The sequence below is a fragment of the Girardinichthys multiradiatus genome, chromosome 17 (genome assembly GCF_021462225.1).
Source record: "Girardinichthys multiradiatus isolate DD_20200921_A chromosome 17, DD_fGirMul_XY1, whole genome shotgun sequence".
NCBI classification, from domain to species: Eukaryota; Metazoa; Chordata; class Actinopteri; order Cyprinodontiformes; family Goodeidae; genus Girardinichthys; species Girardinichthys multiradiatus.
In genome coordinates this window covers 21,942,088-21,969,416 of record NC_061809.1, presented here as the reverse complement: position 1 = coordinate 21,969,416, position 27,329 = coordinate 21,942,088, and the positions used below count along the sequence as shown (strand labels likewise).

General features: G+C 38.9%; 2 protein-coding genes across 8 annotated transcripts in view; both read left to right on the top strand.

The window, feature by feature from the left end:
* Window positions 1-5,314, top strand: part of creb3l2 (cAMP responsive element binding protein 3-like 2) — a 33,290-nt gene extending 27,976 nt beyond the window's left edge. For all 3 annotated transcript variants that reach the window (XM_047390400.1, XM_047390399.1, XM_047390402.1), the window contains 3 exons: window positions 27-150; window positions 3,789-4,017; window positions 4,111-5,314. In XM_047390400.1, the coding sequence (XP_047246356.1) occupies window positions 27-150; window positions 3,789-4,017; window positions 4,111-4,180 (423 nt within the window). In that variant the 3' untranslated portion in view covers window positions 4,181-5,314. The remainder of the gene's footprint in view (window positions 1-26; window positions 151-3,788; window positions 4,018-4,110) is intronic.
* A 5,679-nt stretch (window positions 5,315-10,993) lies between these two features.
* Window positions 10,994-27,329, top strand: part of dgki (diacylglycerol kinase, iota) — a 93,475-nt gene continuing 77,139 nt past the window's right edge. For 2 of the 5 annotated variants that reach the window (XM_047390054.1, XM_047390051.1), the window contains exon 1: window positions 10,994-11,689. In XM_047390054.1, the coding sequence (XP_047246010.1) occupies window positions 11,457-11,689 (233 nt within the window). In that variant the 5' untranslated portion in view covers window positions 10,994-11,456. The remainder of the gene's footprint in view (window positions 11,690-27,329) is intronic. The other 3 variants (XM_047390052.1, XM_047390053.1, XM_047390056.1) reach the window with 3 other exon arrangements.

Genomic DNA, 27,329 nt, shown 5'->3' with positions numbered 1-27,329 from the left:
CCTCTCCTCTGTTTGTTTCTCCACAGGTGGTCGTATTGTGCTTCGCTCTGTTTCTGGGGAGTTTTTATCCGAGAAGCTTCACTCTGTCTTCAGGCATCACCGAAATGGACACAGCCACCAAACAGATACCTGAATCCTACACGGCTACAGGTAACCTCACGCCAGTAAACATGAAATAAGACCAAACAAGACAAAAAAAACATGAAACATTACAGATCAATTGTCTTGGTACAGTAGATAAATAACTTTCTTACATATTATAAGGCATTTTTGTGTATTTATCAAAAATAAAATTTCTTCACAGTCAGATTTTATATTTATTATCATTGATTACAATTAGGTCTACTGTCTAATGATAAATCATCCAAAAGAGCAAAAAAAGAGTGAGGATTGCTGAGCAAATTCCTTATTTGCAGGAAAAGTGGCTAATTTGACCGGATAGCTGGATACCTTAACCAACTTAACCGAATAAATAACCTGTTACTTGATACAGTATAAAATTTATGTTTAAAGAAAGTTTGTGATCCTGCACTTAATTAAACCTTTTTAAAGCAAAAAGTTAGCATTTTTGGATTTAAAATCAAATGTTTATTGACTGGAAACAACACAAAGATAGAAATCTAATATTTTATTTAAAATGTTTAACTTTTAAATCAGATTCTTGTTTTTTTTTTTTTTTATTTAAAAAAGATTTTGCTTTAATTGTTTCGTAACTAAAACATTTTGGTTCACTCTTCACACTTATATCTATCTATTTTCAGAAACATTTATTTTTTAAATAAATTGTATGTTTTTGATAACATTTTACTGGTCCTTCTCAAAATATTAGCATATTGTGATAAAGTTCATTATTTTCCATAATGTCATAATGAAAATTTAACATTCATATATTTTAGATTCATTGCACACTAACTGAAATATTTCAGGTCTTTTATTGTCTTAATACGGATGATTTTGGCATACAGCTCATGAAAACCCAAAATTCCTATCTCACAAAATTAGCATATCATTAAAAGGGTCTCTAAACGAGCTATGAACCTAATCATCTGAATCAACGAGTTAACTCTAAACACCTGCAAAAGATTCCTGAGGCCTTTAAAACTCCCAGCCTGGTTCATCACTCAAAACCCCAATCATGGGTAAGACTGCCGACCTGACTGCTGTCCAGAAGGCCACTATTGACACCCTCAAGCAAGAGGGTAAGACACAGAAAGAAATTTCTGTACGAATAGGCTGTTCCCAGAGTGCTGTATCAAGGCACCTCAGTGGGAAGTCTGTGGGAAGGAAAAAGTGTGGCAGAAAACGCTGCACAACGAGAAGAGGTGACCGGACCCTGAGGAAGATTGTGGAGAAGGGCCGATTCCAGACCTTGGGGGACCTGCGGAAGCAGTGGACTGAGTCTGGAGTAGAAACATCCAGAGCCACCGTGCACAGGCGTGTGCAGGAAATGGGCTACAGGTGCCGCATTCCCCAGGTCAAGCCACTTTTGAACCAGAAACAGCGGCAGAAGCGCCTGACCTGGGCTACAGAGAAGCAGCACTGGACTGTTGCTCAGTGGTCCAAAGTACTTTTTTCGGATGAAAGCAAATTCTGCATGTCATTCGGAAATCAAGGTGCCAGAGTCTGGAGGAAGACTGGGGAGAAGGAAATGCCAAAATGCCAGAAGTCCAGTGTCAAGTACCCACAGTCAGTGATGGTCTGGGGTGCCGTGTCAGCTGCTGGTGTTGGTCCACTGTGTTTTATCAAGGGCAGGGTCAATGCAGCTAGCTATCAGGAGATTTTGGAGCACTTCATGCTTCCATCTGCTGAAAAGCTTTATGGAGATGAAGATTTCATTTTTCAGCACGACCTGGTACCTGCTCACAGTGCCAAAACCACTGGTAAATGGTTTACTGACCATGGTATCACTGTGCTCAATTGGCCTGCCAACTCTCCTGACCTGAACCCCATAGAGAATCTGTGGGATATTGTGAAGAGAACGTTGAGAGACTCAAGACCCAACACTCTGGATGAGCTAAAGGCCGCTATTGAAGCATCCTGGGCCTCCATAAGACCTCAGCAGTGCCACAGGCTGATTGCCTCCATGCCACGCCGCATTGAAGCAGTCATTTCTGCAAAACGATTCCCGACCAAGTATTGAGTGCATAACTGTACATGATTATTTGAAGGTTGATGTTTTTTGTATTAAAAACACTTTTCTTTTATTGGTCGGATGAAATATGCTAATTTTGTGAGATAGGAATTTTGGGTTTTCATGAGCTGTATGTCAAAATCATCCGTATTAAGACAATAAAAGACCTGAAATATTTCAGTTAGTGTGCAATGAATCTAAAATATATGAATGTTAAATTTTCATCATGACATTATGGACAATAATGAACTTTATCACAATATGCTAATATTTTGAGAAGGACCTGTATATTGTTTGATTGAAATTGGGGCGTTGACAGTTTGGTAAAAAGATGCAAAACAAATAATAACAATGAGAAATTTAAGAAAGCCTCTAATGAGTTCCTTCAGGGCTCGGTGGTTCTAAACACGGTAACACCACGGTCACTGAACCAGCTTTTGGTGCCTTTAGCAGTGTGGGCCGGTATCAAGTAATCCTGGAAAATGAAATCTGCATCTCCATGAAGCTTGTCAGTAGATGAAAGCACAAAATAAGCAAAAATTTCCTAGCAGATGGCTGCGTTGACTGTGGACCTCAAAAAACACAGTGGATACATCTGTGAGCAGTGGGGCTTCAAGTGCTGAATCCAGCTGCAGTCCACTGCACCAGACTCTTAAATGAACTTTACAGTCTTCTTAAGCATGCAGGTATTCATGTTGCTTGTCCACTTTGTTCCTAGTGCAGTTTTTTCTTCCACTCAACTTTCCATTAATATTTTTGGACGCAGCAGTCAGTGAACTTGTTTAGCAATACGCTTTTGCGGCTTACCTTTCTTGTAAGATGGGCAGATTTCATCATGATTGTGGAGGCCATGGCAAGGCCATCAAAAACAAATTCTCTGAAATATATCACTTTGTGTGTAAATAATCTATATTTTTTATTTTTATTTGAATGACCACAATAAAAATATAAATGACATTTTAATTGATGTATTTATGTTTTTTTTTAATATAAATCAGTCACTGAGACAAACTAACAAAAAGGAGACAGAGGTGTTAATTTTTCTAAAGTTTTATGCCTGTCTGACATACCCTGCTGTTCCCATTGTCATGAATCATTAGTTCCCGGCTGTAAAACTCTGGTGGTCCATTATACCATCACCACTAATCACATTCCACCTACAGCTCAGCAGCAGCAGCAGCCATAGAAACTGATTTGACCTTTAACTACATCATCCCCACACACACACACACACTCAGTGTTTTAATTGAGATCAGACATAATTTCCTTAACAATCAAATTCAGCTTTCTCTGGTATCCTGATGCTTTCCTTCAAAATAACGTGTGGCGGTACACAGCAGTTTAATTTGTGCGTAGGCTGCTGAAAAGTTTTAGATTTGATATTTGTGTTTAAAAAGCAGAGAAAATCTCTTCTTTCCTTCCCTTCTTTCTGTGATATTGTTGCACATTGGATTAATGGCCGTAACGTGACATCCAGCTCCCTAACAGATTAAATTGTTTTTTCTTTCTTGTCACACTGAAATGTTTGACATCATTTTGTTGTACCGTGACAATAGGTGAAAAGGTTCAAGGGGTGTACATACTTTTGTAAGGCTCTGTGCTTCTTTTTATTTATTTTTTTACATGTTAAAAGTCTGTTTCTTTGTTTTCGTTTTAGTGAAATCCAGGAGTTTGCTGTCTGCCTTCGAGGACGAGCAGCCGCACCTCCTGGGCCTGGGCGGCGAATATCCCGAGCAGTGGGAGGATGCTCCGGCCGTCGTCATGGCAGCGTGGCGCCGTTCAGAGCAGCAGAAGATCAGCTTGGAGCCAAGCAGGGTGGAGACGCACCTGCCTTTTAGGAACAAAAGCAACAACACACAGAAGAACCTGCTGCTAGACCTGCACAGGTGAACCTCAGCACCTCAGTGGACTTGCATGAAACCTTTTGGATCTGTTAAAGTCCTGATGCTGATTGTTTTTGCTCGGTGTCTGGGCTCCAGGTCGCAGAGGGCAAACAGGAGTAGCAGTAAGGTTTTAGAGCTGGATCGATTGGTCAACGAGACCTCGTGAGGTCTGATTTCGCCCCCTCCCAAAAGATGAGTTTCCTTCTTCTGAAGCTTTTTCAAGTGTCCTGAGGCAAACCTCCTCCAGCAGCGACCCCTGTTGGCTCACTAAGGTCCGACGCCACCTCTGCTCTATCAAATATACTCAAATTCTAATAACAAAGAGGCACTGGCTGCTTTGTATTTCTGAATTAAAGTTGCACTGATGGTTTCCGACTTGAGATAAAAAATTCAGAGTAGTGTGGTGTTTATTCCAGAGGAAATAATTTTAAAACTCGACTTTTTACAGGACACTGATGACGACACGTGTATTTATAGAAACTTTTTGTCTTTTTTGTTGCTATAATTTTTTTTATCCCATTTCTTAAATGCATTCATCCCATTTGATACTAGCTTGTGTTCATACTTTTATTTTACCATTTTATTTGTACTCTTTTTATATTATATATGTTGTTCATATTTATGTTTCTGGGGTATTTGTTTTCAGTCTCGTTAAGAAAAACAAAACAAAAAATCTAAATTAATATTGAGGTTTTTTTTTTTTTTTCAATTTTGGGTTCATGTTTTTCCCCTGTTTTGCTCAATAAATGCAAAAAAGTGGAGAAAAAACAATATTTCTGCCCTATTTCAGCCCATCTGTAGCTTTATATTCCTAACGAGCTATTTAGGTTTCTGTTTAGTTAGATTTGCCACTTTGAAAATAAAAAGACAGTTAACTAACCATCTTAATCAAGCATTTGCCAAAAATACATCTTATAAATGTGGAAAAAAGTTTCTATTTTTGTAAATGTGGGTTGCTAATGAAGGAGGAGATGTAAATGTGTCGGGAACGATCCATAATTCATCCCCTCTCGCTATTTTGGGCTCAGTTCTGTTGATAAATTATGAACGTCGGCTTTTTGAGCTTTAAAGCAACATTTTCTCCCTCTCAGCCAGTTCATCACTAAAGACGTTGATGTGAAGCAGTGATGATCGTCTCTGTTCGTTGTATTTCACACAGTCATTGCCTTTGGAAACAACCTGGTTTCACTCTGTAAAAATAACTTCTGTGTTTTTGTGGCTCTTTTGTAAAGTCAGCCTGAGCTAGTCTCTGTATTCTTGCTTTGAAAGTGAATAAAGTATTTTGCGTAGTAAAAGCACATTGATTGTGGTTGAGAGTTTGTTTTATAGCTGCTGCGACTGCTCGTGAGGCTGTTCACTTAGTTGTTTTATTTTTTAGGAAACAAAATTAATTATACATCCTTGTGGAAAATGTTTATGACCCCTTCCAGTTTTTTTCTGATTTAGCTTGTTTTCTATTACACTTAAATGTTTCAGGTCGTCAAACAAATTTTAATATTAAACTAACTAACCTGAATTAATACAAAAGCACTTTAAGCATGATAATTTCATGTATTAAGGGATAAAAGCTATCGGAACTAGCCTTGCTGGTTAATAAATTAGCTGGTTAACCACATTTTTAAAAAGCTGAGTTTAATTTCAAAACTCACACACTGACCCGATTACTGTTTGATTTATGAAATCACCTAAAAAGAACCTGTTCAACAACATGAAGTAGGCTAAAACATTTCACAAAGATCTAAGATCTGTGAGGAACCGATCAAAAACAAATTATCGACATCTATGAGTCCGGAAAGGGTCACAGGATTCTGAGGCTTTGGGGCTCCAGAGAACCACAGTAAGAGCTATAAAGACTCATCTAGGAGGTCTCAGAAGAGCCAAGCAAACAAAACAAAATGATGGTTTTGGAATGGCCCAGTCAAAATCTGGACTTTGATCCAATTAAGATGCTGTGATGACCTTAACAGGCTGTGAGCAACACACTTAATCCCAAGATGTCTACTGATTTGCGTATAGTAGTGAGTTCAGCTGGGCGAATGCGGTTCTAGTATAAAACGGCTTCAAATGCTGGTTATGAGGAGAACATTTTCTCCATTTATGGATATTTGCTCTCTGTGGTTCACTGGAATCCCAAAGCTTTAGACACTTAAGGCTGAGGTTTTTATTTAACCACAATGCAAAATCTGACTAACATTTCTACATAATCACCAGCTGTGGCCTCTTTTAAGCAGCTCCTTCTGACTCAGGCTCTGAAAAATAAATTAAATTGGCTCCCAAAATAACATTTAAAAAAGGCTATGGGATACATAATTTTAAATTCAGTTAAGACTTTCTGAGCAAACTAAAAGAGGAAATCCTTTTCCTGCATCCCTTTTCTTTAAGGTATATGATCATTCATTTAGATTTTTCAATATAACTCTATGATCATGTTTTAACATTTTATTTAGACCTCTATAAATGTTAGTTTTGTGGCACTACTGGCCTTTATTTCACAGTAGAACCCCGGATGTTTGCTTTGAGGACTAATAGCCTCATTATATGGTGCTCATGCTCGACACATGCCACCCTATAATTGTTCATTTAAAACTATAAATCAGTCTATTTGCTGCCACCTTCAAAAACCTTTTTCTCACAGGTTTGAAGGACCTTTGCCCCAAACTGAGTCAGGACTGAGTTTCTTGGTTTACAGACTGGGAGATAGCGGAGCTTTTATTTTCCCCATCGTGAAAAGGAATGCTCCCAAAATAGGTCAGCAGCGCCACTTCATAATGAGATGTGTGAATTGCTAAGACAGTCCCTGGATAATATGAATTCCCTAAGCTTTCCAAACAATGACCTCACATAGTAACAAAGCGCACAATGAATTCCAGCTGCAGAGCTGTCTTCACATGTATTGGACTGCCATGAAGCTGATATAAATAACCGGACATGTGATGAAACACTACAGTTACAGTAGAAGCAAATTGTTAATAATAGATCCCATCCGTATCCAATTACGTTTCATCAAATCTGAAAAGCAATAATACTTAACTCCACCGTTTCCAATTTATAAATATTGGAGGGAGATTATCAAGACAAAGTTTACTAACCAGGGAAGTAATAAGACTGGCCAAGAACAACCTCTATTAATCTTAGTCTTGGTTGGGCAGTATAAAGGAATAAAATGCTTTCCAAAGAAATTATTGCTCACATGAATAGTCAGGAGGCTGTTTAAAAAGTATTTCAAGGACAAATTAATGCAAAATAGTGTAAATATAAAGCAAAAATGTTACCTTTGTCCATGAAAAAAAAACACGTTTTACTTCAGCTAGGGTAAAACATACAGTTTTTGTGCAGGAACCACTTTTTGGCTGTGGAACACGGTGGTGGTAGTATCATGGTTTTTAAAGCATCCAGACCGAATTGTCTTCATAGAAATACTGAAACAATTAAGTATAGTTAAAACAAGCTTTTCAGTTTTCTGTCCCACAAAATAAAGCGACTATTTTTGTTTAAAATTTACTGTTTCTATTGCCTTTAGCAAAGGTTTGACAGCAACATCAAGAGAAAATTGTACAGAAAAACGATGCTACAGAGTATTCAAGAGGATCTACCAGGGTGAGGTTAAATCCGACTAACCCATTCATGGAAAAATATTCTGGAACAACCTTTGCGCTATGAAACCGCATTTGTGTGCGGTCTAATCAAATCTCCTGGGTAGATTTTCTCAGCAAATATTACCCTGTTAATATTCATAAAACAGAAATTAAAAACATGTTAGTGATCACAATAAAATCAAACATGTTTGGAGGAATCAAGGTGAGGTTTCATGCATCATGCTATGGGTTTTTGTTGTTTTGCTGCAGAGGTCCTGGTGTATCAAAGTGAATGGATTAACAATGGAAGAGGACAGCCTCCATAATATATCAGCAATGTGTGGTTTTGAAACTTCAAACCTTCGTTTTGACGTATTTTGTTTCTGGAATTTGTTTTCTAATAGACAGAAACCACACCAGTGACTCTTTAGCTCCAAACATTCTGCACATACCATTCGCTTTGTTGTGTTCTTGTAGAAAATGAGACAAAACCTCCACCATAATTTGATATTCCACTAAATCTCCTACCATTTCCTTTTGTATTTTTCCACTCTCTGGCAGAGAGTTCAGCCATTTCCACTGCATCAAGTTAAATGTTAGAAGAGCTTCAATGAACAGAAGAAGCCATGTTATAAATCTATGAATATGCATGTTATTGTTGGCACATATAGATCCTTAGAAATGTTCTCTTCCCTCTGCTGGGTGGACATCAGGGGAGTTCAGGGGTTGAGGTGGGCAGACTAAACTCCGATTCAACAGCTGACAGACAGACAGACGAGTCTTTGACCTGAGTGTCAGGACTGAATTTAGCACAGACATGATGGCATCCTAACAAACAAACCTCTCAAAACAGACGCTCCATCCTTTGTATGATCTTTAAATCTGGCTGTGGAAGTGATTTTATTCATCTGAGTTTATTTGTTTTTGCAGTTCCCTGGAAATTAGATTTATTTTCAACAGGAAACACTGGGAGAGAAGCTTGTTTCTTGTTCTTTATAAATCAGTGTCTTCGTTTGGAATAAATTCATGTTCCAGAAAGCTTATTGTTGTCAGAAAATACGAAACCACCTGGCTTTAAAGTTTTGATATGATGATTCCAGCTTTGATGGCTGACAAACATACATTTATAGTTGTTTTGGAACACGATTAAAAACCAGGTTTTTAAAAAATGGAGCCAAAAAGCAGAAGCGGTGCATCAGACACTAAGTGCATTTCCATTGCAGATTAACTGATCACCATCAGTGTGATCAGCTCTATAAAAGCAGGAGTTTTGGAAATATCCTAGTCTGGACCAAAGAGGTGTGTAACACAATGCCAGGATGTGAAAACATCAGCAATGGCCTTAGAGAAGCAAATGTAGCCGCCCATCAATCTGGGAAGGATTACAAGGCCATTTCTAAACAATTTGAAGTGAGAGAGATTGTTCCCACCATGCAATGCTCCATCTCACACTTGACAGGGTTTAGCATGTTAAACTTTATGAACACAAGAGATGTAGATCCCCTAAAGAGATGTTTGGCCATTCTGATTAGTGCCAAACATTGCCAGGTATCATGCACGGTGGTGGCAGTTTGATAATTTGGGGGTTTTTTGGACCTAAAGAACCACAATACCTTACAGCTACCTAATTGACACCTCTGTGTATAAATATATTCTAGGAATCTGTTTGACACCTAAAGCCTGACCCAAACCTGATGGTTAACAACTTTAACAGTAAGAAAAATGATTGACCATTGTAAATACACTTGAGACAATTGCTAATCTTTCTAGGAAAGTACATACCAATGGAACTACACCAAAATCAGACTATGAATTATCCAGAGAAACTGTAAGGACTCCATCTAAGCTAGCACGTTAAAATGAATCACAAGAGGACAGTTTGAAAAATACTCAAAAAACAAGGCTTGTTTGAAAAGGTTTCCAGGAGAAAGCTTCTTATCTCTAAAAACAATATTCAGTTCAATTCAATTCAGTTTTATTTATATAGCACCAATTCACAACACATATAGCAGCACAACTTAGGGTTCCAAAGTTACGTGAAATGAAATGAAGCACATTGCTTCTATAGTAAAGTCGTAGGAAAGAGACCAAAATCGAGATGTTTGGCTATTATGCACAACACCATGTTTGTAGAAACCTAGACTCAGCAAACCAGCTGAAGAGTAAATCTTGACAGAAATCTTGAAACAATTTGTTATAGTAGTGGCCCAGTCAAAGTCTGGATGCCAACCTGACTGAAATGCTGTCTGAGATTGACAAGGTCATGTAGAAGATTAACACTTCAAGCTATTCCTTATTAATGTGGTTCTGCAAGCAGTGATTGTATCTTCTTTTCAATTGTAAAATGTACAGAGGTGCAAGTAGAAAAACAAGATGTTGTGGTAGGGGTTAAAGTTCAATGTCAACAGGAATGACAGAGAGAAAAATTTCTATAGCTCAGCAGCAACTTAGTGACCCTGATGCCTGACTGGATAAAAAAAAACAGCCTGGCAGATGTGGCCAGTGGCTGCAACGTGTTATGGGACTTGTATGGTGGAGGAGGAGAGATGTTAACATGATGGCAGAGATAATAACATGCAGACTCAACAGATTTCTCTCTTTGAATCTTTTCAGAGGCAGATACTGACAGCAGGCATGTGGTGGTGGGAGTACTCTCACTCTGTGCACTACTTTCTGACTGATGATGCCGCACAAAACCAGGAGAGAGAAAACCCCACAGTGCTCGTCTACGGACATGGGTGGATGGATGCCAGAGATGATTGTAAAGCTGGATGGAGGCTGGATTTAGAAATAATAACTGAACATGCTTTTGACGCGCTGTTTTCAGCTTTGAACACATGTCATGCTACAACAAATAAGATGGGTAACTTCCGGCCCGTTTCTGTTTCAAATAAAAATATTTAATTTCGTGACGCTGGAACTGTTTGAGGGCCTCTCACTTAAGCTTTAAAAAAAGTCGAAAATAAATAAGTGCAGATCTGAAGGCCATTTTCAAGACCAAAATAAAAGTGTGGAGAACTGTTGATTAAGAAGACCTTAAAACCTCACAAGTAGGAATGTCCGTTAGAAAGCAAAATATAAAGAAATCAAGGCTTAGTTGAAAACTTTGATTCTGTATACTTATAAAATACTGGACTACAATTTAATTCAATTCAGTTTTGGAGTATTCACTGTGATAAAAAAACTGGTTTAAAAAAATAAAAGAAACTATCCTCTGAAATGTTATGGAATTAATTAACATCTATTTACTTTTATTCACAAAAGAAATGAGCATAAAATGTGTTTTTATGTATTTAATATTAGAATATTAAATCCAAAAAACATTTTAATACAGAAATGTGGGCTTAATGACATTTATGTTTAATACCAATTTAAAGGTTACCAGATTTTCGAAAGGTCCCTCTAATCTGACAAACGAACCTCATTGGAGCAAATATTCAAATTTATTAAATATGAATGTAAAGGTAGATAGTTTTATTTACACAAACAATAAAAAATGTGAATAATTATATACAAATACTATTTATTTAATAATTTTAATCTCATTTTTTGTGTAATTGTTTTTGTTTCAGCGTTGGCTCTTATTTTGAAAGTGACTCATTCCTCTTCCGGTCTTACCATGGCAGCTTGACGTACGGAACTCGCTGCCATTTGGTCCAGTGGCTCGTGAGTGCATCTCTGTCCGCCGTCCTGCGGCATATGAAGGCGGTCAACGGTAGGGGACCTCCGCCTTGAGGCAACTCCAAACAAGAACGTCAGGTAATTTATTACCACAGACATTTCAGTTGCCGCTTTCTTCGCCACCCGCATCTGTGTCCCGTCACAGACAGGGGAAAGGAGAGGGGGGTCCATCAAGGAGTGACCAGCATGGACCCCCAAACGAAGAACCGCACTGGTCCGGCGGCGATGGCGGCGGGAGGGAGCTTCGGCGGCCGCCCGGCCTCTCTCGGAGCCGACGGGGGTGACTCAGAGTCCGGAGCGGGCTCAGAGGAAGCTGCCATGGGCTGCAGCGACACATTCAGCAGTCTGCCGGACATGGAGCAGGAGTCTCTGGAGGAGAAATTACGCGGACTGGCGTTCAGAAAGCAGACCTCGTATCGGTGAGTGGAGGGCAGGGAGGATGCTGTTGTCAGGATGTCGCTCGGAGCATGGGCGGGTGAGGGGGGTTCAGGGTTTTATGGGTTAGCATTTCACTGGATTTAAATAATATTTCATACATCTACACGGCTATAAGAAAAAAAATGTAAGTGCAGCTTATAAATAGTAAAACAGTAAAAGAATAAGAGGAGGTACTGTTGCACAGGTCAGGTTGTATCGTTAGTTGGAAAGCAGATTTCTGACATGAGAAAGCCCCGACTTGTTAGGCAAGCCACGCCACGCTGATGTGAACTGCCACAACACAAATCCACGCATAGCACCATCACTTCATCCCCAATCAAAACATTTCTGCATACATGCATGTGCATATCACGGTGTTGGTGTAGCCCTGTTTTTGTAACACCCTGTGAAGGGGGAGGGCGAGAACCTGTATTGATTCGTGAGCAAATGTGTGTTTATGTGAATGCCAGGAGCAGCCTGACACCCCAGTGTGACTGACAGCTGCTGCTGAGAGCACGCAATCACACGATAAAGCCATAATTATGTCTAATCTAGAGGATCAGGAAAAAAAGAAAGAAAAGGGAAATGGTAAAATCTGGGAAAAACTTCAATATGCATGCATGTATGCATTATTATTAGCCTCCACATATTTGAGAAAACTCCACTATACCTGCATATTTCTTTAAGGATGACAATAAAGTTTGTGATTTGGTTATTCAATTAGGTGATAATAATAAGTAATATTAGTATATGAATAGATTATTATTAGTATTGGGGAACTCTTGAAGACCCACTTCTTTAGAAAGCATCTCCTACCCTAGCACCTACCCTGGACTTCCCTACCCCCTCTACTACGCCTTCCCGCACTCTGTTTTTACACCATCTTTGATAAAAGTACCTTGCAATTGCTTAAAAATAATATTAATTAAATGCATTAAAATCAAGAACTCCCAGAAGCATCAACCTGGCAACATGTACACTGAGGCACTTTTTGAGTTTAGGTTAGGGACACTTTCTTTTATCCATAAATCGGGATAATCTCGTAATTCCTTAATATTCAGATGGATTCAAAACTCCTAGCTCTATCAAAGTACATGGAGCTCATTTAAAAAAAAATCTTTTATGTTTTTAAATCCTTAAGAAAATAATTGGACTGGACCTGTCTGACCTCAAACAAAAATGAAATCAGTAACGGGCAGGAAAGGCTTGATTGGTGCGTCCCCATTTTCTTCTTCTGTCCTTCAGCAAACAAAACTGCAATAATTCGAGCTGTGTCGCTCTGAACAAGTGTTATTTTACTGAAAAGGGGAGGGCCTGGATCAAGTCATCATGTCTGATTATAATACCAGCTCCCATAAATTGTTTTGTCTCCTGCTTGTATTAGTCACCCCTGATTAGATCGTAGAAATAGCGTAAATCTGGATCAGACATCTCAAAATCAAACATTAAAAGGCTCTGAATTAATTTCATGAACACTCAAACATAATGGTTTATTAATCCTTAATCTAATTAGATTAATTTAGCTTCTTATAAACATGGTCTCACTAAATTAATAGGCACATTTTATAGAGGATTGTTTTTTTATGGACGATGTACTGTGATCCTGTTTATAATATTTAACAGATGATAACGTCTGTTTTCCATTTTTCTGGGAGTATCCAATTTTGTTTTTTGGGGATTTTCTGCAATTCAGACGTATTAGCCAGCAGTCGCTCACGACTCTTTCACTTTCTATTTTTGTCGTGAGTTTGTCTTCCTCTGGGTGTTTCCTTTGCTGATGGAAGAGGTTTACTAAAAAAAAAAACATCCTGAATTCGTTTTCTTGTTTGAGTTGGCAAATTGCACAATAATAACTCCTTCCTAAAACATTTGTCCAGTTGTTCTCAGAGCTGATTAAGCTATTAAGACAATTTAATCAGTTTGTGGTCTTGAATTCACATAGTAATAATCCTTAAAGCTTAACTGAATCATCTGCCTTACCTGAAGGTTATGTTCTCCTGTCTTTCCCATGTTGAGTGGCAGAGAGAAGTTGGCCCCTCTGTCACTTCCTATTTAAACCGCAGGCAAACAGAAAGTTATTGATTATTAATAAAAACAAATCGTAGACACAGGAATGAATGAAATAATGTCTTAGTTACATTTATTTCATAGGAATTGTTTAAGGTGATTTTGTCCGCTATGAATAAATGTACCCGAATTAAAAGTTTAGTTTAAGGTTATGAGACTCTGGATCTGCCTCCTGTCACCTTTTGTTTCTACTCACTGACTTGCTTCATCCTGTCGGTCTTTACCAGTTGTAGCCGTGGAGTCTGATAACTGATAACGAGGCTCTTAATGAGGTTTTTAAAACCACCGAAAACAGACAAAAAGACGCTTGTTAGTTACTCTGCAAACATGTTCATGTTTAGTTCAGTTTTATATATCTTATAGGTTAGAATCTGCAATATTTAACATGCTTAAAACGAATTTGCCTTTTACAAAAGTTTTCTGTTTTTCCTTTTTTGTCATACGGGTGTTTCAGATCATCAAACTACATTTATTAGATAGTTTCATTTGTTTAAGAAAACAGTTCAGCCACATGAACGGGCAGTTAAAAGTCATGCCACAGCAGCTTGGTTAGATTTATGTCCAGACTTTGACTAGGCCCCTCCAGTAACCTTGATTTCATTTTATTTTTGAGCCATTCAGCGGTTCACTTTCAGACATTTGGCTTCAGGATTTGTTGTGAGACAGCAGAGTTTTTGGTTCTATCAAATACATCAAGGCATCCAGGTTTTGAAGTTTCAAAGCAGCCCCAGAGCATTACGCTACCATCGCCGTCACAGTTTTTAACTGTAGGTCAGTTCACTGAATACTTCCCCAAATGTTGTTCGGGACATCAAACATTCAAGATGTTTTTGCGAGGCAGATCTTTGGGGTTTGTTTTCTGGTCAGCAGCAGTGTTGACCTTGGAGCACTTCCCTGGAGGCCATTTTTGCTCAATTCTCTTTCTGATTGTTGAATCATGAAAATGGACCTTAACTGAGCCAGGTGAGGCCTGCAGAGCTTTAGATATGGTTCTAGGATCTTTTGTGACCTGTTGGGCGAGTCCCTGATGTACTCTCGGAGTAATTTAGGTCTGTCAGCCACGCCTGGGTATTTTCATCACTGTTCCATGTTTTCTCTGTCAGTGAATGATGCATCTCTCTGGTTCTCTGGGGTCCCACAGCAACAGCAGTGGTGTTGTGACCCTTTCCAGACTGATAGATATCACTGACTTTGTTTCTCACCTGTTCTTTACTTTCTTCATGTCAGGGCATGATTTGTTGCTTTTTCTTTAGATCCTTCAGCCTACCTCATGTTGTCAGTCGGGTTCTATTTAAGTCATTTCAGGATTCAGCAGTGAGATAGTTAATTCATAATTTAACAAGTTGGGGGGTATTTACTTTTTCACAGCAGTTACTTTGAACATTAAAGCTAAAATGTGAACATTTAAGTTTTTATCTCGTTCTCTGTCTCCGATCCTTTGTGTGTGTATTGGGTCAGCGGCTTCAGAGCATTCCCTTTCTGGATTAATTTTATTTGGAAAGAGGAACATTTGGCGTATGTCACAGCAGAGGCGGTTTGTAGCAGCGTGTTCTGCTGAAAGAGGAATGTGGAAATAACTGCTCAGATGGCTAGAGAGGCCACGATATTTTTCTTTTAATATCTGAATTCCACTGGACATCATTTTTGTCATTTTTAACCTGCTAACAGTATGAAAATGACACGTTAGAAACCTGTGAAAGTGTCTCCGTATTGTTGCAGCTGGTTAAAGTGTTGGATCTTGAATTGCTCTGACTTTTAATGACAATATGTTTGGTTTCAGGTAATCTGTGACCCCCCTCCAACAGGGTCAGCCATGAGGAGGAAACAGTCAGCCAGTCAGAGGAGGAACGTAGTTTACATAGCCTTGAATTGACCATATGTGGATATATGAGAGAGGGAGAAAGCTGATCAAAGACAGGGTCTGGGTCAGCTTGTTCTGTGTTGTATTGTGTGCTTACAGCAGCGTGAGGCACGTGAAACTTATCTGCCAGAGCTTCGTCACACTTTATCTGTGTGTGTGTGTGTGTTCTTCCTTTTATCTATTCTTAGACGTCTCACCCATCTGGCTGCATGGTAACCCTCACTTAGTGAGGAACAAAGTAGCTTTCTGTGTTTTTTCTGTCTGAGGTACTTAGCAACTCAACCTAAGATCCTACGTGTTCTGGATCTGGATAAGTATGGAAAAACGAGAGCATGGAGAAATATAGGCATTTTCCAGGCTTTCTTTCCTCATCCATCCATCCATCCATCCATCCATCAAAACTCTAACATGAGCTCGGAAAACACTTAGAACTTAGTAAAACTGTAAAGTGTGTCCATTTGGACATGAGCAATATGTATAAATCTTGACCCATGAATCTGTAGGAAATTACTCTAATTAACTGGTCAATCAGCCTGCTTGACCCACAGTTAGTAATTGAACTTCCTGCCTATCTGGGACAGCCGGTCCTCTCTTGTTCATTTAATCTCATAACAAATGATAAACATCTAAAGTTCTCACAGCTCATACAACAAGCCTCCTGTTGTGTTCAGAGCTGCAAAACAAAACTAACACCGATCTGAAATAAGAGTAAAACACTGTATTCTTCCTGCAATCTTATCCTACATAGTATCAGAAAATGTTATAAATGATGTCTGTAATTGAATTAATGCATGAAATATTCAGCACAGCTAAGAGCTGCAATTCATGTGGGATTAGTCATAGAAGATATGGTGATATATTACTGGCTTTGAGTAAAATAGAAGAAAATACTCCTTTATGTGTCCCTTAGTTGGTAAACTTCATTGCACCAGTAAGCCAATAGGTTTACTTGTGCAACAAAGTTAAAATATCTGAACAAGAACAAACAAATTTAAATATTCATGCAAAATCTGCAGGACAAATGCAGATTACCAAAATGCTAGTTTTTTTATTCATAAAATGCACATTTTTATATGGCAAAATAGAAATTAGATCGCCGCAGCATACTGCCCATGGCGGGGCACACTCTGCTAGCGGATTCTTCTTTGTTTATTATCAATATTAAAAGTCATAACTGATGGTTAAGTTTGGACATCTTAACATCAGTGCTTCCTACACTGTTTGACCTTTAGCATTTTAGCCAACATCATTAGTGTCCAGTGTGAGCATCTGCTGCCAGGTGACTCTGCCCAACTGGGTAAATATTACAATTCCATGAAAACTGCAAGTTCATAACACCTGGAATATATAAGCCAACAATATTTTTGCTCCAAATAGTCCTTCGTGATACGAATATTACACACACTGATATTGCAGTGACTCTGATATACATCTGAGGTTGAATGAGCACCAGAATAAGAAGAAAGGCCGGCGTGTTGAAACCCGTTTAACCAGCTGTTTTACGGTGCTTACCTTCTAAATGATGAATACACCCCCCATGGCTTCCAACAACCCCCGTGGAAAGGTTTGTGTAGCTGAGCCTTGAATGATGAGATGTTCGCTCAGATACAGAGCACAGCGAAGAAGCCTCACTTTGAACTAATTGGTGTTTCTTTTTTTACACTTTGTACACCTATAGCTGTCGTAGTGGGTGACATTGTGTTATTGTGTCATTAGGTCATGAGACTTTACAGGTCAGCTGGTTTTGCTGTTGTAGGACACGTGACTTCGCTTTGTGATGCTCCTTGTCAGACCTCATCAGCCCTCCACTGTACATAACAGAGGACACGATGGGCTTTTTTTTTTTACATATTCCCTCCACTGTTTCATGAGAAACTCACCTTTCGTATTTGTGGCTGAAAAGGTCGAGTTTAGTCTCATCTCTCCTTTGCGTTTGTGGCGGTAGGACAGAAGACACTTCTTCCTGGCTTGCAACCAGAAAATTCTGGTGCTTCAAGAAGTTCATGACGCCATGAAATCTGACACGGCTCTTATGGATTTTTGAAGAGAGACCGACCACAGCATGACAGATCCTCCACCGCACTTAATAGTGGGCATGGGGCATTTTTCCACATATTTATATGTTGCTAAATACCAGACCCACCTGGACATATTCTTTGCCAGTTTTCTAAGAGCAGAGCAGCAGGTTCAGACTTTAGTCCAACCTTCTACGGAAACGTTGCAGAAACAAGCTTGCACACGATAGGATTATACAACATTATCCTTCCACTATTTGCAGCCCACTTTGCAAACAAAAGATCGCAATTAATGTGTGTCCACACACCAGCTTTCTCTGGTTTCATGTATTCTGACAGACTGTGAGACAGCGTTTGTTGTGCGAAGAACGAAGCGTGGAAAAACAAGAAGAGAAACCAGTACAGATACTTGGATGTATCTGGTGTGGCTGCTGCTGTGTACCACCTGCAGGGGTAAACAGTGATCAAAGCACGTTCATCATCTGATGCTGGCAGAATATAAAACTCTATTCAGCTTTCAATTAGGGCAGAGCAAAGAGGAGACCGGGAGAGTAGAGAGATGAAAAAGACGGCCAGGGAGGGTGAGAGGAGGAAAAAAGGCTGAAGGCTTGATATAGACTCAAAGGAGAGTCATTACTCAAGAAATATAAAAGAGAAATGCGTGAAATGTGCAATAGTGCAACATTATATAGTAATTGCTGTTTTACTATTGCATGAGAAGGAAAAATTACAAGTTAACCTGCTCTAAGAGTAGAATAAGATTGCTCAGTTGAATGAAGCGGTGTAAGAGCATAAAAAAATCTAATTTTGAGCTATCAGAGCTGCAGCTGATGGTGTGTTTACAGTGGAAAATCCAGTACGATTTGTTGCATAGCTTGTGGCCAATTCTGCAACATGCTTACCTTGGAGCTCTTGAAGGCTTTCATGAATTTTTAAACTTTGTAATCTGCAGCTGTTTTGTACAATGAACAATTTGAAGGAGAGAGAGCTTTCAGATTGAGAAACCGACGTAATGTCTTTCTATTTACAGTAATTGTGTAACAGCAGCACACCACAGTGCAGCACAATGGCCCTTGCTTCTCCTGGGAAATTTTGTCTGAAAGGGCAAAAGCAAGAGATATACCTGGTGCACACAATAGGGTACGGCATGTAACATAGTTTAAAACGCACATGCAAATACCAGCAAAAACATGTATGCATGATATTAGTTACAAATCAAGTGTGACACAAGTATACAAATTGCTGAAAAGATATTATGATCCCAGGTGACATTGGATGAGGTCAACATTTTTTTAACATCTCCAGTTTCGAGCATGAACAGTGGTGGCTTTAAAGGCGGCAAACTTCTATCTATTTTCCTGTTATTGCAGGCTAAACTCTGAACATTACATGTGGTGTTTGTTGCAATAATTATCAAAGTTTAAATAACATTCCTCTGAGTCTTTATGACTCTAAATTAACAGTCAATAACTACCTTGGAAGATCAGACAGAATGTCTGATCTTTGCATCAGACTGCATGGTTCCACAAATCAAGCTACAAATTGGCCATTCATACTCAGCAGGTCACTTAAGCCTGAGGGACCCGTGTGTTTTATCTGTCTGATTTCCTAGGAAGTCATTGCAAAGCGCTGGTTTCAAACTGGCTTTTCCACCACAGAAATGTTTCAAAATTTAGAAAGCTGCAGAGGATTAAACAAGCTTTTTTCTTGGTCATCTTTTATTCAGTTTATGAATTGATTTAAAAAAGCCATTAATCACCTCTAAGTGGCACAAATTGCTCCACTTTAATCATTTGTTAGTCGTTAACCAGTTGCTTTTATAAATCTCTTTAAAATCTTTCAGTTAACCAGAGATTGTTTATTTGGTCTTGAGTTTCATTAACCTTGCTCTTTTTGTTTTTGTAATTTCATGAAATATTTCAACGAGCTCTTGATGGATGGACTCAGCTGCACACACCTTTGACCTCCATCTCCATTATACCTGACGGCTGAAGAGCGTGCCAAATAAAACGGATGCAAAATCAAAGCTCGTACCTGAAAACACCTGCAGAAAGAGCTGCTCTCTTATGTTTTTCACAGCCAGAGTATGAGCAGGTTTAATGAAGCAACTCGAGTTATAATCCAATGAAACACTTGCCTCACAGTCCGAACAGCTTAAAGACGCTCATGAATTTTTAAACAGATGATCAGAGCACCGATTGTTGATGAAACGTGAGGCTTGCTGCCACAATTTTCCTCTCTATGCTCTTCCTCTGCTCGGATCAACAGGCGTACATACATATTCATTATTTTCTTTCCTAAAATACATCTAGCTCATTCAAAACATAGGTTTAAGAAGTTATTTGCACTGTTATACAGTTATACTTGGAGTTTGGAGCAGTGTTGCACATATATCTCTATTTATAATCTATTAGGCACTAGATTAGCATTTTGCATTAATTTTGGGATGTACAAGTTGTTGGTGAAGCTAGTCACCAAACTATTTCTATGGCCATTTTTTAGACATTGTCATTATCTTTGGTAAAATGGGGCTTGTGCTGAAAAGGCCACTTAGCGAGGAATAAACCATTCCTCCAAAAGCAACATAAAAATTATGATTACAGATTACTGGCCTTAATGCCCATTGTTACATTTGGAAGGAAAAGGGAGAAGGTTGCAAAGTTCAAAAAACATCCTAGCTGTGACGTACAGGGGTTGTAGCATCAGGTTGTGAGGTTGTTTTGATGCAGGAGGGACTGGTGCACTTTGCAAAATAGATGGCAATATGAGGGAAAAGCATAATGTGGAAATTTTTAAGCAACATTTCTAGGACATTAGCCAGAAGGTAACAGGGGTCGTTCCTGAGCATACCACTAAATTAGTTTAAAAGTGGCTTAAGGACACAAAGTTAATGTTTTTGTCTTGCCAAAAAAAAGGAGTGTCAGAGCAAGGTGGCCTACAAACCTGACTCAGGAATACCAATTAGGAGGGTGTCCAGACTATTGTGAGAAGCTTGTGGAAGAACAACATTAAATACTAAAGACCTGCATTATCCTATAATGGTATTATTCTGACATTTAATAAATCAAAATAATTTTGACAATGTTACCTGACCTAAAAATGTAAAAACTTGATATATAGCATCCAGAAATTAACAATTTTACAAAAATGCGATTTTTAAAGTGGATTTTTCCATCCACATTTTTGCCATGACAGAATAGCACTTTCTGTCTTAACAGTATTTCTATTTTTTGTTGTTTATAATGATTTGGAGAGTTTTGGCATGTAATGGCACATCGTCTTTGCTGAAAATAGTAACCCCTGCATTTCTTTTTTTCATAAATTCACAATCCTTTCTTTGCACCCGTTTGTCAATTTCAGCATTTTGTAATGATTCACAAAAGGGGGAACAATAACCTAACAGCTTCCCAGAAGTAAACTGCTTAGTTTTACATTAATAAGTTCCTTTAGTTGTAATTCTCAACCTTTTGGACAGTTACACGACTTGCGTGCTGAAGTCAGTCTTCCATTGTGTACAAATGTTGGCGTTATGTGAGCCTCTTAATCATAGTGAAGTGTTACTCGTCTACATTGACTCACATCTCCCGTGTCTTATCATATTTACTACCGTTACCACAACCCCCCCTGCTCGCTGTGTTCCAGTTGGCCGATAATGTGTTTGTGTTTGCTTATTCATATCTATCTAAAAACATTGACCTGTGTTGAAAAACACTGATAATGTCTTTTGTTTTGGAACGGCAGGTTTTCTGACATTTCTCTCTCCCTTTCCTGGCCTTTTCAGGAGATTGTCAGAGAGCGGGTGTGTTGGCGTTGGGGTATTATACCCATAACACAGCGTGCTGAAGCATTAGGAGGGATTGGCGCTCCTTATTAGTCGTCTGGCTGGCTGTAAGAGGCTTTTCCTGCTTGGAAATGGGGTTAAAAAAGGGGGCAAAAGCAAAAACAGAAAAGAGAAGTATAGCTTGGGTGGTTTAAGAGAAGAAGAGGAACCTGACAGAAAAAAAACATGTTTTGAAAGATTAGTCAATTACTTCCTTTCCCTGACAGAAAGTTATTTGAATCTGGCAGGAGAAATGGTTTCTCATGCTTTTAACTAAAGGCAGTCTTTACTGGTATGAACTAGTGTAGACTTTCATCTGAAAATGTTAAAAAACAAGAAAATGTTGTTTTTAGCAACAGAAATAAAGCCGCTGGAACAGAATTATTACTAAAAGTGCAACCAGAGTGGAAGTAAACCAACAATAGCAAACTACAGTTATCTGAATATCCTAAATGAGCTTTAGTAGGACTAAAATAAAAAAAATACAACTGGACAGAATAACCTACCTGGCTTCCTTTTCTGCTTTGGGTGTCTTGTTTACATTCCTCAGATGTAAAGGAAAGAAAAACAGGCCCAGAACAGGTTGTAAATTTTGTCACAGTCAATACAATACAATGCAAGTGTTTACATTTCAAAAGCAACCCAGTCTTCAGTTTAATGTTTCAGCTTTTTTTGTTGAAACAGACAAAAATGCAAATAACACGTCATTCATTCATTCATTCATTCATCTTCTATACCCCTTATACCATAGAGGGTCACGGGGGAGCTGGTGCCTATCTCCAGCAGTCTACAGGCGAGAGGCAGGGTACACCCTGGACAGGTTGCCAATCCATCGCCCTGCAAATAACACGTAAAAACTGGAAATGCTTTAAATAGTTCCGTTTTTTATGTGATGCTGTTGATTTTTCACTGAGTTTATTGTGCAGTTTAAACACGTGTAGTGCACCCAACAACTCGGATCTGAAATTTTACCTGCTTTAACCGCTTCTCTCCAGGTCACCTCAAAATGTCCTTGCCATGTCATAATCTCTAAAATTTGGAGGCTTTTCTGACCTTGACAGTTGTTTTCCTGTAAGAGTTTTGTCTGCCTGCCAGTCAGTACCTGTCTAAGTTGCCCTTACACTAATAATTTTATCATAACATTCAGAAAGCCTTGAAATAATCCTTAGTTAGTCTGAACTTCAAACATTGATTTATATCTTAAACCTGACTAGATGTTTGTAATTTTGAGAGTGAAAACAGCTTTAGGTATGAGAGTATTTTGGCTACAGTAACAGACTTTTTGTTTCTCTCAATCAAAAGAAAGTGTTTTCAAACTATAATAGAAGTCCATTTATTATTAACTGTCTAATGTGACATAGATCTCATGTTAAACCAAGCTGACTTCTGATTGGTTGATCAGCACCCTTCTGACTGCTCCTCCTCTGGAAGTTCAGGCTGAGAGAACAAATAGAACCACCAAGAAGGTCAAAGCCAGGCCTGATCAAAAGTCAAACCAGTTATTTACACCGTATGTTTTCTACGTAGTCTAGCTACGTGTAATGTTCCCGCAAGATTTGTGGGAATGTTTTTTTGCATGCCTTGGACGTGGGTTCATCGTCACTTAGTAAATTCCTTTAAGACCAGTTTTTCTCCGTATCCAACATGGGCTCCAATCCAATGTGATGAATCACCTAGATATCCAATAACATGGGTCAGCACCGTCTGCCAATCTCAGAGAGACTTGCCCACTGAAAAAAACAGATTGCCAGTCGCGGAGTTTTGTGGAATAGGCGAGAGTATCTTCCTTCTTTATATTTGTTTGTTTGTAGATTTTTTCCTGCTTAGGTAAATAGATCTTAGTGTGATTAATAAGAAAAAATACGTTTAATAATAAATAATAAATACATTTCCTATGGTAATTAGTAGTGTACTTTGTGAATAAATGTCAATCCTAAGAAATATAATAAAATATTTCTGCTTATTTTAAAACTTTAGAATAATTTTATGTAGTTTGATCACAATACAAGAGTAAATGCCCTGCACTTGTATTGCGTTTATCAAGTCCGAGGACCCTAAAGCACTTTGCACTAAAATCACCCATTCATACACACATTCACACACTGACAGTGGTGAGCTACATTGTAGCTACAGCTGCTCTAGGGCACACAGACAGACGTGGGGCTGCCATACATTTGGTGCCACCAGGCCCTCTGACCACCATCAGCAGGCAAGGTGGGTGAAGTGTCTTGCCCAAGGACACAACAACTGAGATGGACAGAGTGGGGGTTCAAACCGGCAACTGGCAATAAGGAGCCGAGTCTCCACAGCTATCCTGTCAGTGAAAACATCTGACAAACTGGGCCATGATGTCATGGTGTGACATTTTGGACTTTCTTTGTGGTTTTTGGTTTGTGTCTTTTTATTGTTAATTAATCCCTTCGCCCATGTTTAGTCTATGCATTAGTTTCACCTGTTCCTTCTGTCTCCCTGCCTCCTTGTCTCACCTGTTCCCTGTTCCTTTGATTACCTGCCCTTTGTATTTCCTTAGTATATTAGTCTGGTTCATGTGTTCATTGCTGGTTCCTCGTCTCTCAACTCGGGTCTCTACCCTTGACTGCCATGTGTTCCATGTTCCTGCAGAGCTTGGAGATGTAAGTTTTGGACTTTGACTCTGGTTAACTCCTGCAGTGATTTATGTTACGTTTTGGATACCTCTGAATAAAGCTGAAGATCATTCAACATGCGGCTGCCCAGCTCTTACCTGCACCTTGGTCCGACAACAAATATTAATGTGACAAATGAGTTGGATGACTGGCTGACTTGCAGACTCACTTTCTGTTTTATTTGCTTGATTTCTGTCTTAATGATAGTGTTGCTTGATGACTTGATGTCTGGATTAAACTGCAGGAAACATAAAACATAAAGCAAGTTGGAATCAAGGTTTTCATCCTTTTTATTGCTTCATATTTCTGCACGTGTTTCATGCTTTTTTTAGTGTGTTTACTTTAATGTTGCAGCACTAAAATAATCACCTAGAAATAAAAGTGGAGGGGAAGGAAAGAGCTCAGATGAAAGCAAACAGAACGTAGCTAACCAAACAGACCAGGATCAAACATGAGTGAAGAACAGAGGGGGAACGAAAGGCTGGGAGTGTTTTCTTGGTTCGCTTTTCTAGTTTGAAAGTAGCACCTCATCTCTTTTCCAACAAGCCCATCTGTCTCGATAATGAACCTGTGGAGTCGACCGCTGTGGTGACGGCGACTCCATCACTGAAGCTAAGAATCTCTCGCACATGTTTTATCCATCTATCTATCTATCTATCTATCTATCTATCTATCTATCTATCTATCTATCTATCTATCTATCTATCTATCTATCTATCTATCTATCTATCTATCTATCTATCTATCTATCTATCTATCTATCTATCTATCTATCTATCTATCTATCTATCTATCTATCTATCTATCTATCTATCTATCTATCTATCTATCTATCTATCTATCTATCTATCTATCTATCTATCTATCTATCTATCTATCTATCTATCTATGACATGTTGGATATTAACTGGAATGCTTGTTTGCTTTTGGCAGGAATACCTTCAAACAAACAGATATCCATTTATCCATCCATCCATCCATCCATCCATCCATGGATTCAGCAGAACACTCCAGCTAACAGACTGAATAAAGCAGTTCATTAATTAATTACTCCTGTCGGTATGGTCATCTTTAAAGCTATTTGCAGTGGTTTTGACGCATGAGAGCGATCCGCGGGTCTGTTGCCAAATCAATGTGCTGACTGACTTGGTGGAGCTCACAGCCAGCTGCTTCATGCTTTTATTTCTGCAACCGCTATGTTTTATTTCCTGTTTTTTCTCTTTGTTTATCATCCCAAGCCAGTCGGTTTCTGTCAGCCTGAACTGCTGTTTATCGGTTTCAGTTGGGACACACACAAACCTACTAACCCATGTCCACAAAGCAGTGTGTGCTGCATGGATTAAAAGCCCTGTGGATAGTCTCTTGTATTTGTGCTGTGTGTCTATGCAGGCAGGATTACCTAGCTCTGATCGTCTCTCAGCACTCAGAAAGATGACTCCTCACTTATACACACACACACACACACGCACGCACACACACACACGTTATCTTAATGTGACTGTCCCTAAATAAAAATGCTTTTCATTTAACATGATCGCTTTTTTCTGGAGTTAAATGCTTCTGTTGTCCCCCACCCCCTTGTCTTTTTTTATTTAGTGCTAGCCTGTGATGCACAAACATGGACACTCCAACACACACTCATGTCCCTGCGGACCCCAGCTGCAGAGACACGCTATAATTAGTGAGACAGCATCTTTATCTCGCTCTCGCTTTCTGTTTGTGTTTGGGAGCGCTAATTGCTCAGGTCAAGAGTCATCAGTAAATGATTAATTTTATTAGCCACTTGTGCCCTCAGGTTACACAGACAGTAAACTTTATCTCTTTTTACTGTAAACTCTTAACCATCTTTCACTTGAAATCCTCTGCTTTCCAGTTTTTTTGCCTTTATCCATTGGGCAAAATATTTGCTATCAGTTTATTAGTAGTGTTAAGGTTTATTTATAGGGGTGCCTGGATTTCCTTAATTTTGGGAGATCGGTGATCAGCCAATACTCACATGTGAAACCTATCTTATCCACCGATCTTATCTACTTGTCTAACCTATGGTGGAAGTTTTGTTTCTTTTTAACATGTGAAAAATAAAGGATCTGCAATGGTCTAAATGTTTCATTTATATTTAAGAGCATTGCCTCCAAAGTTTTATAACCAGTTTTAAAACCAGTTAATGTAGGCTTCCATTAATCCGGACAAGTAGTTCAGTTATTCACATCTTAAACATCTTTTTTCTTTTCTTCTGTCTGCTGTTTTCCCTGCCTGGTGCTACATGTTTTATCTTTTTTCATATCATTCTTTACCGTCGTCTTTGTGTGAGTGCCTATTGGAAGCCGTAAAGGTCAGATACAGATGCACAGATACAGATGCACAAGCACCCTGGGAGACTCTATAATTATGTAGGTGTTGGAGAAGGATGGGTGAGAGAGGGAGCATGGGTGAGGAGAGAAAAACGGTAGTATCACTCCTATCATCTGGCTCAGGTTCATGACACGTTTTAATTGACTGTAAGCCCGGCACAGATACTTTATCATCATCTGACTGTGCAGAAATGTCTTTCACTGTGTTTGTGCATTGCTAAATCAAATCTTAATCAGTACTTCGAATGTTGCCAATGTTTCACATCTAAGACTTTAATTCAAAATGTGTAAATAGAAAAGTTTGTTTCAGAATGGTACAGTGCAGAAAGTTGGTGGTTACTGTTTTCTAACTAAACTGTTTATGCTAAAAAAACAACAGTTATTAGTTCCATCAGCACACTTTTTATTTTTCATACATTTCAGACTTTTCTTTTCTAAATCTGTTTTTACTCTAGAGGTCAAAACTACAGGTACTAGAAAACATTATAGACAGTTTGATTTAGTCATTAAAAGTAAAATGTTATTTTATATTTGTGGTTTTTGGACCAGCCTCTGAAGCAAAAGCTGTGCCTGAGAAACGGAAAGTGAAAGCATGATCCACGGCCAGACGCTAGCTTCTGGGAGCATTTCTGAGGCATCTTTGCCCTCTCCTCATAGTCCTCCAATTCATTATTATTCCTATATTTTCATGCTACAACAGAGATTTCAGTTGTCGGACCATTTGTTTGCTGAATATTGGACCATTTGCACGTTGCTGGCGCCACTATGCATTCCGGCGTCATCAGCCATTTTGTACCCCAGGATAGTCCGCTTCTACAGATCCCAGCGGGAACTGCGGGTGATAGGACGGGGTGTCGCAGCTCTGATGTCACAGTGGGCTATA